This window comes from Bactrocera neohumeralis, chromosome 5 (assembly GCF_024586455.1).
Source record: "Bactrocera neohumeralis isolate Rockhampton chromosome 5, APGP_CSIRO_Bneo_wtdbg2-racon-allhic-juicebox.fasta_v2, whole genome shotgun sequence".
Classification (NCBI taxonomy): domain Eukaryota; kingdom Metazoa; phylum Arthropoda; class Insecta; order Diptera; family Tephritidae; genus Bactrocera; species Bactrocera neohumeralis.
Window position 1 is genome coordinate 76,162,755 of NC_065922.1, and position 15,503 is coordinate 76,178,257.

The 15,503-nt window shown below is 41.6% G+C and overlaps 5 protein-coding genes across 5 annotated transcripts in view; 4 read left to right on the top strand and 1 right to left on the bottom strand.

Moving 5' to 3' along the window:
- The window catches only part of LOC126760257 (uncharacterized), a 460,595-nt gene that overhangs the window by 48,759 nt on the left and 396,333 nt on the right, over window positions 1-15,503 (top strand). The gene's annotated exons all lie outside the window — the stretch shown is intronic.
- Window positions 4,327-5,949, top strand: LOC126759371 (uncharacterized). Its single transcript, XM_050474106.1, has 2 exons — window positions 4,327-4,501; window positions 4,586-5,949. The coding sequence occupies exons 1-2, from the start codon at window positions 4,327-4,329 to the stop codon at window positions 5,947-5,949; spliced, it is 1,539 nt and encodes a 512-aa protein (XP_050330063.1).
- On the top strand, window positions 7,646-9,407 carry LOC126759372 (uncharacterized). The gene is made up of 3 exons (XM_050474107.1): window positions 7,646-7,654; window positions 7,758-7,998; window positions 8,056-9,407. The coding sequence occupies exons 1-3, from the start codon at window positions 7,646-7,648 to the stop codon at window positions 9,405-9,407; spliced, it is 1,602 nt and encodes a 533-aa protein (XP_050330064.1).
- Window positions 9,781-12,931, bottom strand: LOC126760259 (27 kDa hemolymph protein). Its single transcript, XM_050475754.1, has 2 exons — window positions 10,815-12,931; window positions 9,781-10,727 (listed from the first exon to the last, which is right to left on the bottom strand). The coding sequence occupies exons 1-2, from the start codon at window positions 11,086-11,088 to the stop codon at window positions 9,943-9,945; spliced, it is 1,059 nt and encodes a 352-aa protein (XP_050331711.1). The 5' UTR covers window positions 11,089-12,931; the 3' UTR covers window positions 9,781-9,942.
- LOC126760256 (uncharacterized) lies at window positions 13,184-15,078 on the top strand. Its single transcript, XM_050475748.1, has 2 exons — window positions 13,184-13,396; window positions 13,471-15,078. The coding sequence occupies exons 1-2, from the start codon at window positions 13,261-13,263 to the stop codon at window positions 15,012-15,014; spliced, it is 1,680 nt and encodes a 559-aa protein (XP_050331705.1). The 5' UTR covers window positions 13,184-13,260; the 3' UTR covers window positions 15,015-15,078.

Consider the following 15,503-nt stretch of genomic DNA (forward strand, 5'->3'; position numbering starts at 1 on the left):
TCAAGCCACTAAAGTAAACACAGTGCTTTTCAAACTTTTAGCATGGACAGCTAGTTAATAACGTTAATACAGGGGGGCCCCAACGACTTTTAATAAAATTATAGAAACAGAAACCCTTTTTAACCTACGAACTTAGTTTTTATTATTAAAATAGTTCAATTTTATTATTTTGTTAAGAGTACATAATATAAATTACTACAGTGGTATCTTAACTTTCCATAGCAATGACACAGCGCAGTTACTAACACAGGGTGGTTCAAACATGAAATTTTTTTAGTGAAGTATGGATTACAAATGCACCAGTCTCAGACTGGTCCAAAGAAGCTGCTGATGACTTCATTTTCAAACCACTTTACAAGCCATATCCACTTATATATGTACATATGTACAATATATGTATATAGAAATGCATCGTTGTGGGCCTATCGGCGCTACTGCCGCTGGAATTATTCTTTTGTTGTTGTTTTCAGCACGAGTTGTTGCACATGCAGCAGATTATTCGCCAATTTCCGTTTGTCGAACAGTTTGCGCAACGCTTAATTTCATTTCCGCCAAATAATTTCCGATTTATGGTCGCTTCGCGCGAATGTCGGCAGCAATTAAATGCACCAAAAATTATAAGCATAATTAAGCACTGGTTGGTGATTGGAGGGAGGTGGAACATGTTGTTTGCTGTAGGCATCAAAATAGATGCTAGATTTTGTACGATATTGCCACCTCTCCTGTAAACCTTTTATGTGGTACTGTATAATTTATGTTTAGTTTATAGTGTGTGCGAATATTCAACATATAAATACATATATGTATAACCTGCGTTGCTGTATACTAAGAGAAGCTAAGTTTTTTCTATAAAGAAGCGGTTCTGTCTTAAGTACTTCCATCCACAGCCACAGCTTTCAAAATTCTCTCACAACTGAGGTTTCAGACTCCTATGCAGCTTCTCCCTCAGACAGACCGTAGCTGACTCTCACAAATTGAACTCAATGTATAATAAGGATTATATATTCGGGATTATGCAGTTGTGATAAAAACATCAGTGACAAAAAAACAAAAATATGGAACCAAGCAAATGGGCTCGGCTTCTAAGCGAAATGGAGTCGTAGAAGCTTATATTGAACTAAAAGTTATGGTACTTTGACTTCAAAGCTCACAAGGATATATCAGTACAATCTTCTTATGAACATTCACTATGAGAAACTCTTCAGTTCTATGGATAAGTTGGATCCAATGATCTCAAAGCGCTGCTTTGTAATGTATGAAAAGAGATAAACGAATCTAACTCTAACCAATTAAAAGCTTCCAATATTACAAAATTGATATTCCGAACACTTATTTACAACCAAAGTAGTTTTAATTTCCATACTCCTTCTCAATATTTGAATTTGCTGTCTGCGAACTTGCCAACCATGATTGCATTTCGGGGTTTGACGGTTCGTTAGGCAAGCGTTAAAAGCTGGCAAAGTAGGAAAAGTCGAAGCAAATGAACGAAGAAGTGTGCATGAAACAAGTTGGAGCATTTAAGGCGCAGTCATGCAATGCCTAACTACCTACCGCTCTCCTACGTGTGTGCCATGAGCGGCGACAAAGTGCTGCGACAAAGTGCTGCGACAAAGTGCTGCGACGGAAGTGTAATGAAAAGTCGCAAGGAGGTCGGAACGAAATAGTGTGGTAAGGCGTGGAAGTGCCTAGTACATATAGCAGAAACTCTGCAGTTGGCGCAACGCGTGCAATACGTGTCGGACTGTGGCTGTAAAATATGTAATTAAGCAATGAAGCAACGCATTGTTGCATTTTAAGGGCAATTAAAGAACTTTTGACAGTTGAAGTTTTGCGGCTTCTCAACTTCCGCCAGCAACAACAAGCACGAATAGACAAGCACAAGCGTTTCATGATTGCATGTAGGAGGAAACTTAGTTGTTTTGGTTATTGTTGTTGGTGATACGCTACTTAGAGTAAAGGCTGTGGAGGCGACGCGCATAGAAAGCGCAGTGTAATGGAATATGGAGAATGAATAAATACAAAGAAATCGGATACAGGTTCAAAGAGCTTTGTAACTCCCAACCGATTTTGTTGGCAAAACCTACACTCAGAGCGGAACAGAAATCTGTCTGTTTGTTAGAGATAGCTTTGCACTTTGTAAAGGTTTTCGGCAGACAATCCAGTAATGTGCTGGACTTGTGTCCATGTAGCTGTAGCACTCTCTGTAGTTTCGAAGCCAAAGTAGTGTGGTATTGAATGAGGCATTTCACAATTCTCTGTTTACGGTAGTTCATTTGAATACTCTTTTCATTATTTGCCTGCTTTGGTCTTGAGAGCGTGCAAAAAAATTGTTTAATTCAAAAATATTTGTTTCACAAAAAAAGTTCGTGCGTGTATAACCTACTATGATACTTTTAGTTATTTTATTCTGAACTGATTCCCTTTAAGCTTTTGTATACAAATTTATGACAAACGAAATGCAATGAATAAAGCTGTGCAAATATTGGTTTAGCTATTGGTTGTTGTATAGTTTCTTTGCTTTAGTCGCAGATCGGTAGATAAAATTAGAAATAAAATAAATATATATTCGTCATAAAGTCGGCAGCTTGTTTTAGTATGAAACAGGGCCGAAAATTCGAACGAAATTATTGAAAACTGATTTTTTGATTTATGATACTACTTTTAGGACTTTATAATCTAACTCGAAACCGTCTGAACATATTTTTGTCTATACTCTGACCGCACTCACAAGCTTTCTTTTTTAACTCAAACCAAACTCAACTCAGTTGGCTTTAGCTCTCATTCACATGCTTAACTGTATCCCTCTCTCTCTCTCTCTCTCTCTCTCTCTCTTTATCAAATCATATTTTATTTCTAATTACAGCTTAGTTAATCAGATAAAGAGGCAGTATCCTTGAAACTTACCCGATATTTACCATATATATTCCTAACCTACACCTATACGAGCAGCTGATCGGTCTGGCGTTGCTTATTCGAAAAAGAAATCTAAGTTGTAGTTATCTTATTGACCCTTACCGTTATAAGGAGACAACCGCTGCTCAGAAAAAACATATTTTGTAAAGTTTTTGGTGCAGCTTTTGAACCAAGTTCCGACAGAGCCCATTACCTTGCAGCGCAACTATTCAAAGCGTTTCGGGGTTAGTAAAAATTAATATAATAAAATAATAAATAAAAACAAAAGTGATTTATATGTCAGCGACAACAAGTTCTAATTATTGACGTTCTCGATTCTAGCATACTTTTTAATTCAATATTTATACAGTTGGTATGGCATTTTAAGTAGTTAATATTATTCCAAATTTCAAAACACTATAAGCTCTGCGTTGTTCCCGTAATTTTTTATTATAAATTTGACTATTCGGGCGTAAAGACGGTAAAAGTTAGCGGTATTTTTTTCAAAGCACTCACTGTGAGTCCTTGAGTTGGGCGCGTCGGTTTTGTAACGTTTCTTTATATATTTTTAAGAAATTATATTGTGAGTATAGTCGCAGAGATAGTTTTGGCGCAGCGGCAAAGCTGATTTCTGATACTGAATATTTAAGGGTTCAAAAATTGCGCGTACAGGGAAGAGAGAGTGAAAATGGATTATTTACGCTTGCTGCATGAAATAGTGGCGATTGTGTCGAGTGATTTCGGAAATCTAGTTTGTAGAGTGCTCAAGAAAAGTCCTGGAAAATAACATATGTATGTATATATTTCCAAGTGTCAGTTTTACATAATGCAAATAGCAGCAGTTTATGAGAGGATCAGAAACCTTAAAAAATCGAACTGTTATGAAACTTAGTTTTATTTGGAAGAATCTAACAAGAAACTTATCCAAGCTTGACAATATCTGGCTTACTTGGAGCCCACATCGTATAGCTATGAGGCTTGTTGGAAAAAATAAATCTGAAAGTTCATAGTTCAGGCAAGCCGTATTGCCAGACGGCGGCTATTGCAGTCTTGATTGATGGAGAGCTGGAGATCTCAGAAATATAGGAACGACCGGTACGCAAAACTTTATTTTTTAAGTGACCCAAGCTCTAACATCCAGGACATACTTGAATCACATCACACACATTCGCAGTATTGAACAGTGAGCACATTGATGACCAGTTTAATGTCTGACCGTTCAAACTATAGTAGGGTGGAATATTTAGCGTAACTTTTTATGGACATTTCAAGGCTTTTTGGTAGCACTAACCGGTCTATGAGTTACTCAATGTCTCTATGTCAGAACTCAGTTTTGTTTGCGCTAGTGTTGTTTGTCGAAATTTTCCTTAGTCACTTTGCAATATTTTCGTCTTTAGCGATTTTTCTTTAAGCGCTCAGATGATGATGACGAAGATGACGTTGAGCAAGACAAAATTATTAAGAACCTTCGCTTTTACATTTTGTCTTCTCATAACATTGGTGATATTTACGACATACCAAATGTCATTGCAAAGCAGTATACGGACTAGCGCCTGGTATAATGCAACATCGGCTATAATGCAAACCGATTTATTAATAAATGGCATACGTAAGTAAAAAAGCTGCGCCTATTCGACTAAAATCGCATTCCATTAACCATTATATTTTCTTCCATATCCCATCAAATGTGTAGCTAACCAAGCGGAAGACGTTATGAAACTGCGTCAAGCAGAGTTGCCAAATGTGCCTTTCGATTTGTGGCACCGCTTGGAAGCGATGCGCCTAAATAACACATGCGCCCACGCGCCGACGTTGAAGTGGCTGCGCTTTCACAACGACTACTGGCAGGTGTTTCATAATGCCAACTTCACTTATCATCTCTTCAATGCGTATTTCGATGCGCGCGCGCATATCTCACAGTCCAGCGCAGTGGTGCGCGTGCTGGCCATGTTGAAAGGCATGGTACCACCGAAAAATAAGATTCACTGTCAGTTGTGGTATGACAGTGACGATAAGCCGACCATTGTGCCCGTGGTAGAGCAACGGCTCGTGTGGCACATTAATTGGGGTGCCGTTGCTGAGTATTTTCCACATTTACTCACATGCGGAGTACCGCCGGCAACGCGGAAAGCAGTCGCACCGCGCGCCGTCTCCTTGGTGATGAATATTTGTGACAGGGCCTCGAATATACTGCGCGTACTATACGAACGACCGGTCGGCAATGAGACACAACACGGTTTCGCGATTTGCATGAAGGGTTTTGATTATCCTAATGCGGATATGGGTCCACGTTTGGTTGAGTGGTTGGAAATGCAGCGCCTGTTGGGCGCACGTAAGGTCATCACCTACAAATTGGTGCTGCATCCGAATTTGGAGCGTGTGCTGGAGCATTACGTGGCGGAGGGTTTCGTCGAAGTGCATCCGCTCAGTTTGGGTTTGGAGATGGTGAGCAAACCGCTGTATCTCCATGATTTTCTCCACGGGAGTATTGGGAACAAGCGCGTAAACGAGCTGGTGCCTTACAATGATTGTTTCTATCGGAATATGTACAAGTATTCATATATTGTGACTGTCGATATCGACGAGGTGATCATGCCGCTTGGCAATCGCACCAACTGGCAACAGTTAATCGACGAAGCGAAACATTTGCGTACCTCTAACTGTGCTGATGGCTATGCGAGTGTTTGTATACGCAATGTGCATTTCCCCACTGGTAGCCTAAACTATACTGAGACGTCGGCAGCACCGCGACATATGTTCATGTTGCAGCACCTGTATCGCCGGGAACACGAAATAGTTGGTAATGGCGCTAAATGCCTTCACAATAGTAGCGAGGCGTTGATTTTACACAATCACTACAATTTAGGCGCATTGAAGAGTTGTCGTTGGATAAACTTGAAGCCGACAACAGCGCAACTGCAGCACTATCGTTTGCTGGAGAAGTCAGAAAAATGGGAAACGAAGATACTCGATAAAAGCATCTATCGTTACAAGGACGCTTTGGTGAATAGTGTGGAGACGGTGTTAAGAAAGCTGTCCTATTTGTCCTATTGGTGATAAAGAGGGTAGCATAGAATATAGGTGTAGGTATGTTTTTAGGATTAGATATAAAATTGTGTGAATCAAAATTAATAAAGTATTAAGTAAGTTATTGACTAATCGCTTAAGTGCCTTCATAGATAGTTAGGTTTTTATAAAATGTTGTTTTTATAAAAGAGCGATTTGGGTTTAGATTAGTTTAGCTGAAAATACATGCTTTTCTGTTCATTTTTGCTAGTCTCTTATTGAAATTATTTTATAAGAAGCCTTGTCATAGATGTAATTTGCTCGAGGGTTTGTCATTGCTTTCCGGTCACAATCGCGGTTCAAAAATAAAGATTTAGTGAAGGTTTCGGAAAAGCGGTCTAACCAAATACCTGTATATTGACAGTGTGCAAATTTAACACGCAGCCACGCGACTTCGGAGAGCAATACCGATTCATATAAATATTATTTACTTTTTGATCTTTAAAGTTGTTGTTTTTAAAATAGAAATAAGAATTAGAAAACGTGAACAAGTAATATATAAACAATTATTTATGTATGTTTTTATTGACATTGCGTACGTCAACCTACCCGTCACCAGCCTCATCACTAACACAATATTTATACAGTTGACATGGAATTTGAAAAAGTTAAGATTCGATTCGCTATTTCTCTGCTCGCTGTCTTTGCACACTGCTCTCTAATCAAGCAATTTATATAAAAAAGCAACAGAAACTGCGCCGGACTTAAGTATTTCTCCGTCAAATGAAGAAGTATAACACAAATATTGCCAGTTTGATCAACTACTAGTATGGTTTGTTCGATTTGCTACTCTTGAACGCTTGACGAATAGTGGCTTTTCGCATCGAAAGTAGTTTTTCCTTTGTCCATATACCTGGAAAGGAAATGTGGTTCAGTAGAAGCCGCTGTGGCTAGAGCTTCTTTACGGATGGGTCAAATCTAAGGGCGAAGGTGGATAGAGTGATATAATGTTAGGAGTTATCTATCAACTTCAGTTTCAGACCACCTGACTACTGTAGCGTTTTTGCAACGGAGATTGCTGCCATTAAGCTAGCGGTTAATTTCCTGTTCCCAAGTGATTATCCATTCCTATAGCATGGTGGTCGTACTTGCAGACAGCTCACTAACTGGTCGTTCAAATGGACAAATAGGCTTCAAATGGTGGACAAATAGGCTTCGCGGGAGCTTGGTCAGCGCTGGGCTTCCATCAGTTCTTGATCGGAAGATCCGTTTGGCTCAAGGTCGATCGCAAGATGTTCATTAAGCTCTTTGTTCTCAATAGTTTTGTTCTAACTTGTAATTGTTCTCTCGGCGTCCACGCCGCATGGCAACTGTTACCGGATACTTGTTCCGCCTTTGCGAGGTCATAGCTTAAATACTTTGGAGCTCACACCTTCAGATAACCCACTGAGCTAGCAGAGATTAAACACCTTAGCAGAATTATATGAGCTTTAAGACGCATTGTTGACATATAAGATGAGATACTGGGGTTCCATTTTATGACTTTACAAAAACAACATCGAAGTGGGATCCCCATCTTGGAGGACCAGCCATCCAAGCAAAGTTAAGCTAACTAATCTGTATAGTATCTAAAAACATAGAAGTTACTTAAAAAAACAAAACAGCTCTAAAATTTTTAGTGTGACAGTGCAGACTTTTGCTATCTTTATAGTTTCTTGTACCTAATAGACTTTAAAGCGATAAAAAAATGATTCGTGTTACATCTAAAACATTCGAAATAGCTTCACTTAATTGATATCATGGCTCAGCTCTGGCTGCGTTAACGCTGTTTGCCAATACTTTTATCAATCACATTCCAGAATTTGTCGACTTTAGTGAACTTTTATTACGCGCTCAGTACGAAAGAAGTGTCGCAGATGGCGTCGAGCACAAAAACTTTACTACGAATCTCCGCTTTTGCATTTTGGACACTCATAACATTGGTGATATTTACGACATACCAAATGTCATTGCAAAGCGGTAAGCAGATGGGCGCCAGGTACAATGTAACAGCGGCTGTAACGCAGCCCCATTTGTTAATGAACGGAAGCAAGCTGAAAAGTAATAACAGTTATCGCATGCTCCTTAAACCTTCCATCAAATATGCAGCAAATCAAGCGGAAGACATTATGAAACTACGTCAAGTAGAGTTGCCAAATGTGCCCTTCGATTTGTGGCACCGCCTGGAAGCGATGCGCCTAAATAGCTCTTGCGCCCACGCGCCATCCCTGCTAGAGCTACGCTTTCACAACGACTTCTGGCAGGTGTTTCACAATGCCAACTTCACTTATCATCTCTTCAATGCGTATTTCGATGCGCGCGCCCATGTCATACAGTCCAGCACAGTGGTGCGCGTGCTTGCCATGTTGAATGACAAGGAACCACCGAAAAATAAGATCCACTGTCAGTTATGGTATGACAGTGACGATAAACCGACCATTGTGCCCGTGGTAGAACAACATCTCGTGTGGCACATCAAGTGGATTACCGATGCTGATTATTTTCCACATTTACTCACATGTGCGGTGCCGTCGGTAACGCGGGAAGCGGTCGCACCCCGCGCCGTTTCCTTGGTGATGAATACCTGTGACAGGGCCACGAATATACTGCGCGTACTATATGAACGACCGGCCGGTAATGAGACACAGCACGGTTTCGCGATTTGCCTAAAGGGTTTGGATTATCCTAATGCTGATATGGGTCCACGTTTGGTTGAGTGGTTGGAAATGCAGCGCCTGTTGGGCGCACGTAAGGTCATCACCTACAAATTGGTTCTGCATCCGAATTTGGAGCGTGTGTTAGAGCACTATGTGGAGGAGGGTTTTGTTGAAGTACATCCGCTGAGTATGGGTTCGGAGATGGTGAGCAAACCGCTATATCTCCATGATTTTCTCCACAGGAGTATTGGGAATAAGCGCGTGAACGAGCTGGTGCCTTACAATGATTGTTTCTATCGGAATATGTACAAGTATTCATATATTGTGACTGTCGATATCGACGAGGTTATAATGCCGCTTGGCAATCGCACCACTTGGCAACAGTTAATCGACGAAATGGAGCATTTGCGTACCCCTAACTGTCCTGAGGGCTATGCGAGTGTTTGTGTGCGCAATGTGCATTTTCCTATCGATAGTGTGAACTTTACTGAAACGTCCGCAGCGCCGCAACATATGTTCATGTTACAGCATGTGTATCGCCAGGAACCTGAAGCAGTTGGTAAAGGCGCTAAGTGCTTTCAAAATAGCAGCGAGGCGCTGATTTTGCACAATCACTACAACTTAGGCGCATTGAAGAGTTGTCGTTGGCGGGACTTGGAGCCGACGATGGCGCAACTGCAGCACTATCGTCAGTTAGAGAATTCAGAGACTTGGGAAACGAAGATACTCGATGAAAGCATCTATCGTTACAAGGACGCTTTGGTGAATAGGGTGGAGCCGGTGTTAAAAAAGTTGTCCTATTTACGGCGATAATGCGGGTAGCATAAGAAAAAGGGGAGTTAAATGACCGCGTGGTCAACAGTCCAATTAAGTTTCAGTTCTACAGTTTTTAGACCCTTGAGTCTTAAAGGAAAAGTCTAGGGATTTTAAACTGCTCATGAGTTAGAGAAACCTTCATTTGTTCCAACTTTTCAAAGATCCAATTTTCGTTGGCCAACCACTTCACAAACTACTTCGCTGAAACTTCCGAGCTTATGGTCTTTTCCGCGGAGAAATAAACCGCATCTTTCATTATAAATGCTAATTTATGTCTCCTCAAAATATATAAACTTAGGCAAAATATCATAGAGAGTAACTAGAGAATGACTAAAATAAAATAAGTATGAACAAATAAAAAAGAAACATCTTTCAGTTTAATAAATATATCGATATATTATCAAAAATGTACCAAAAAATATCGAACGTAAACGTTAGTCAACTCTTATCGATAACAATCGCTGTTGTTTGAAAAAATATTTGATCGTTTTACTTATGAAATAATAATCATTATAAATTACTATCGACCGCTTCAAAACTTCAGTATATGACTCATGAACAACATCAAACTACTACCCAGTAACAAAATGAAGAAGCTCGTTGCTTGCACTGTCGCACCGGCGCCACCAGCACTGGCCTTCATCAATATCGGACGCTCATTGGCCTTCGCTTGCATAAATTGATTGCAACTCGTTTCGTTCTTAATGAACTTAAACACCGCCTCGGCAACATTGGCGGGTGTAATTTCGCGACACTGCTCCAAATGGTGTATGGTGCAGCTTTGAAAACGTTCCAGATCGACACAATGACCCGGCTCCAACACCAAATCGGGCAAATCGAAGAGATCTGGCACCTTAATGTCCTTTGGCAGGAATTCATGGAAGGAGCTGTTTAAACACATATTGATGGCATCACGATTCGCCTCCAAGCACTCGGGACCCTCTTCGGCAACGAAAAGTGCTATATGATCGCCGCCACGCGAACACATGAAATCCACCAGGCCGGTCGCGATGCGCATGAGCACTATATTCTGCTGCTTCTCCTTGGCGCTCAGACAAGGTTGTACTTTGGCATTGAAGTCGCGCAGACACTTGACAGCGCTGGGCGCCTTATCACAGTATTTATTGAAGACTGTGTCTAGCTCGCCGATGGGACGTGCCGCCTCAATTTCCTGCTGCAACGCTGTCATATTGGCCAAACCGGCCAGACAGCTGGTCAGCACAGTGCTGCCCTTCTCAATTTCTTGATACAGTGTTGAGTTCTCTTCACCGCCCGCCGCCTTCTTACACTTTTCGCGCAGCACTTTCTTCAGCTCATCTGGTGGGTGGCAGAAAATGCGTGGAATTTAGTTAAACCAAAATTGATTGCATACAAATTACGCCACAAAGTTTTATTGCTACGTACCCACTGTGAAATTGCGATTTTTGTACTCAGCAGGCAGAAATTGACTCTTCAGCGCGTCTAATTGACTATTTGACGCCGCTGCCTGACCTTTGCACTGTAGGCAGATGGCTGCGATCGCCACCGTGATCACACAAAGCAATTGCAGTTTGTGCATTTTCCTTCCCGTTACACGTTTATTGCGGATTTTCGACTGCCTTTGTGCGCGACCCGTATCGAACTGAATTGGCGCTGCCTTAAAGCAATTGTCAACCGCTGCGACTTCAAGGTAACCCATTGTGACCGCCAATATAAAGGCATATAAATATTTATCTTATCTTATCGCGAAACGCCGATAACAGACGCTTTCTGACATTGGTTCGTGTGTAATCAGGCATAACGGTATGTGTGTGTGAATGTAATGGGCGTCATAAACTCAAAGAGCACAGCGCTACAACATCGGCGACTGCAAAAGTAGTTATGTTTCTAGTTTTTGTTTTTGCGAAACGCTTTGAGCAGTATTTATCAGTCCACATATATTTTTGTAATTCACTTTTTAGTTCGATTAGTCATAAGAATTCTTGAAAAACTTGTTTTCTGTAACACTTACTGCAAATAGGCGTATTCTTGAGGTACTCTATCCTAGGTGAAAGTTCTCCTATGGTGAACTGGACCGAAATATTGAAATTGCAGGCTCTTCTTCTTCTTTATTGGCTTTCGCGGTCATAGCCAAGTTTACAACAGCGAGCCAGTCGTTTTTCCTTTTTGCTGTTTGGCGCCAATTGGAGATTCCAAGCAAAGCCAGGTCCTTCTCCAACGGGTCTTTCCAACGGAGTGGTGGTCTTCCTCTACTTCTGCCTCCTCCGTCGGGTACTGCGTCGAATACTTTCAGAGCTGGAGGGTTTTCGTCCATTCGGTCGACATCAGACTCTGTTTTGCCCAATAAAATTTGTCCCAAATCTGTGGGAATTCATAGCTAAATCCAAAGGTTTATTCACCACTCTCTATCGATTAGTCCTTGGAAAATCTTCATACGTAAAAAGCCTGTCTATTGTTGACTGTTGACTAAACGTGGACTGGCTGATTCAAACTCTTTTTCGAAGTCGTTTCAAGTTCCGTCCGCTCCTCTGGATCTCTACAATACACTCTTCTGTCAGCATGATCACTGATTATTAGGAAGAGACATTTTACATATTTTACTGAAATGTTTTTTAGAAAAAGAGTTCGGTATAACAGTATTAGTAGCTTCGCTACCTTTTGGTAGATCAGGAGCTGTTTTCACCTATAAGGACCACAGACAAATCACCAGAACCGCTGACTGTAAAAGAATCCCTGGCTCTCGGACTTCACCCGAAAGATTATAACCATATTTGTATACCCCTAACGACTAAAAGACTAAAAGGAAAATTTTATGTACGCTGCTTCCTGAAAAATTACGGACCGTTATCTACCGCCGCTTTATTCTATTTACCTAACTGTATATGGTATACATTTGTGTACTTTGCTGCCAGACAAACAGCTTCGCCACGGCTGGTAGCTCCAGTTTACCAATACATATTTGTCACCCGATAAAGGCTCTATTTATTTGTTTTGCAGTTATCAATTCATTGGCTTTTGTGAGTTGATAAGATAAAAAGCCATATATTTTCTTACGGTGGATACATTGTGGCGCAACGTCAAAGAGCAAAGTACAAGCCTACAATGGGTCTGATATTTGTTAGAGACTGCAGTCATCAGCAACTATTACGAAATGTGTTACTTTGTATAAAGAAAGTAAATACTCCGCGATTATAGTAGTCATTTTGAAATATCTTTACTACATACCTTGTGCAGAGATTTTCTAACAGTCAACTTAAATCGTCGGAATGATGGAAGCCGATCTATGTGATTCCCTTGTATTCTATCCTGGCTCTACCCCTGCTGATCGCGTAAGAACTACAAACTTTGTAAACTCAATGTGGGTATGCTGGGGCTATAGGAAACATTTTCGAGAGCTAACACTGTTTGCGAAAAAGTCATCTATCCTAAAGATTCGAACGATTTCTTGGGAAAACATTACATGTCAAAAGTAACTGACTCTGCCTGCCTGCTGCGGTTTATGTTAATGGCCCGTGAATCTTAGGGGCATACAACTGCGGAGAAGTTGACGCTTCGCCCAGTAGTTAAAAGCGGTAGCGAACCAGTTGTACCAAAAATTATAAGAAGATGAGTCAAAGTTTTCCTAATAAATCGTTACCCACTGGGAATGAGAAAGAAATAATTTGCGACTTTGTTGGACTGAACGCGATTTTACTTGTCGGAAATGTTTCTATAAAAACATACCAACAAATGCAACAAAAGTAATAATATTAATGGTTTTTTAGACATCATCTTATTTTATCTACCCTGTCATCGAGGTGATAAGGTACAAGAATGCGTAATAAAACTAACTACAATTTAAAGATGGTCTGTTAAAAGATACTCAGTTTCGATGCGGCTCAGAACAATTCAAGGCTGCTGCTGGCAGCTGGTGTGGATCAGCACATGGACGGTCCAGTACGCCGTCGCCAAAGACGAACCGAAGTCGAGTTCGTTGAAGGAAGAACTGTTTGTAGACCGACGTCCACGTGAGTTCGTATTCTGCTCCTTGAGTTTTGTTTTCCTGCAACTTGAAAGTTATCTTCCTTCAACTCCGCTTTAGCGCCGAGTGAGGACGCTATACACAAGCTTATCGCACAAGAGTTGCCATCTGTGCCGCTGGATTTTATAAAACGGCATCGAAACGATAATCTACGTCTCAACGACAGCTGTGCACCATATCCCGAGTTGATGCAACTACAATACCACAACAATTATTGGCAAGTACATCGCAGCGAACCGCTGACTTTCTACCTCTTTGGCGCTTATTATGACAATCGGACAGCTGTGGTGGACCGGGAAGGCGCGGCGCTGGTGCGCATACTCGCTACGACCAATGTGATTGACATTGACTATAAAGACTATCCTCCCAGTTACTGCCAGTTGTGGTATGAAGAGCACAGTGTGCCGTTCATTGTGCCGGTGCGCGAGTACCGTGAGATCTGGTATAAGCCATGGGCTGATAGTCCTGAGCTATATTTTCCTAAATTCGTTGAGTGCGCATTGCCGGCAGAAGTGCAACATTTAGTTCCGAAAACTGTTTCGTTAGTGGCGTCGGAGTGTGCGCGCGCCACAAACAATCTGCGAGTGATCTATGAACCGCCGGTAAATCAAACTCAACGTGGCTTTGCGGTTTGTTCGACGGGTCTCTTTAATCCATATCGGGATAACTCGGTGCGTTTGGTTGAATGGTTGGAGCTTTTACGGCTATTGGGTTCCGAACATGTAACATTGCCTACGTTCGGCATACATCCGAATGCCACAAAAGTGCTGCAATACTACGAAGCTGAAGGTTTTGTTTCAGCACCGGGTATATCACTAACACGCGGCGAACCCGCTTTACCACACTTCAGTTATGAGGCGATAAAAGCTTGGTATAGTAATCATTGCGTCAATGAGTTGATACCATTGAATGATTGCTTGTATCGCAATATGTACAAGTACGATTATGTAGTTATAATGGATATAGATGAGGTGATCATGCCTGTGGGTACACTCCGCAGTTGGACTGAAATGGCGCAAACCGCTGAGGTCGACGTGCGCGCCGACAATTGTGCAGATGGTGCGTCGGCACTATGCTTTCGTAATGTTTACTTTCCAGCTTATCCGGAACGCAAGCCGTTTAGCGATGCTGTGCCACATTATATGTACATGATGCAACATGTAGCACGCGTGGCCGAGCATTTGGTACCTTTCATGGCTACGAAATGCTTTCACAACACACGTTATGTAACCGCAGTACATAATCACTATGCAATGCATTGGGTAGCGAGTTGCGGCATGCGTAGTGTCAACGAGTCCATAGGTCAAATGCAACACTATCGGGAACCTGACATACCCGAGACGCTAGAGAATCCCGTCATAGATAATCAGATTTGGCGCTATAAGGAGCCGTTAGTGGAGAGAACGCAAGCCGTATTGCGTCAACTGGGACTTCTGCGATGGGTGCAGGTGCCGGATACGCCAGAGGCTGTGGTGGAAGATACACCAGTAGAAGCCGCAAGCAGTCAAACAGAAGAGAAAGTCGAACCTACAGTGGATTCCAAGGAATTGGATTCAGCTGAAATCACCAAAGCGCTAAGCTTAGCTGAACATATCGAATTTTGAGTTGAAGTCCCTAGTTGCTGCAGCGCTAAAAATTAATTCTAAAACTTGCAAAAGGATTCTGAAAATGAAGATAACTCAATAAGTTGATTTATATATTATATTTTTATATTTATGTTCAGGGTTTCTCCGGGAAGTAATAGGTCTGAGTCGATTTTAAAAAATTATTGAACCAATCGTTATAATTGTTCAAAAACTTTCAAAATAGGCTCCTTCTGCGTCGATGTAGCGCTGCTAGCGCGATTTCCAAACATTGAAGGGGACATGGAAGACATTTTCCGGAGTAGCTGATTGGATTCCGTCATCGGTCTTTTCAGGCAAAGAAACAAAAAAGTGCGAGGGCCACATCTGGGCTGTAGGGCAGCTGCGGAAGCATTGGGATGCCGGTCTTGGTTAGGTAGCTTTTCACAAGACAGGCGGTGGGAGCCGATGCGTTGTCGTGGTGCAACTTTCAATCGGCTGCGATGTCTTGTCGGACCCGATTGACCCTTC

Coding starts and splice junctions, on each gene's coding strand:
- LOC126759371 (XM_050474106.1), top strand. CDS start 4,327: ATGACGTTGAGCAAGACAAAATTATTAAGAACCTTCGCTTTTACATTT. Junction 4,502..4,585: donor TTTATTAATAAATGGCATAC/GTAAGTAAAAAA, acceptor TCAAATGTGTAG/CTAACCAAGCGGAAGACGTT.
- LOC126759372 (XM_050474107.1), top strand. Junction 7,999..8,055: donor GAACGGAAGCAAGCTGAAAA/GTAATAACAGTT, acceptor CAGCAAATCAAG/CGGAAGACATTATGAAACTA.
- LOC126760259 (XM_050475754.1), bottom strand. CDS start 11,088: ATGGGTTACCTTGAAGTCGCAGCGGTTGACAATTGCTTTAAGGCAGCG. Junction 10,728..10,814: donor AAATCGCAATTTCACAGTGG/GTACGTAGCAAT, acceptor GCCACCCACCAG/ATGAGCTGAAGAAAGTGCTG.
- LOC126760256 (XM_050475748.1), top strand. CDS start 13,261: ATGCGGCTCAGAACAATTCAAGGCTGCTGCTGGCAGCTGGTGTGGATC. Junction 13,397..13,470: donor GTTTGTAGACCGACGTCCAC/GTGAGTTCGTAT, acceptor ACTCCGCTTTAG/CGCCGAGTGAGGACGCTATA.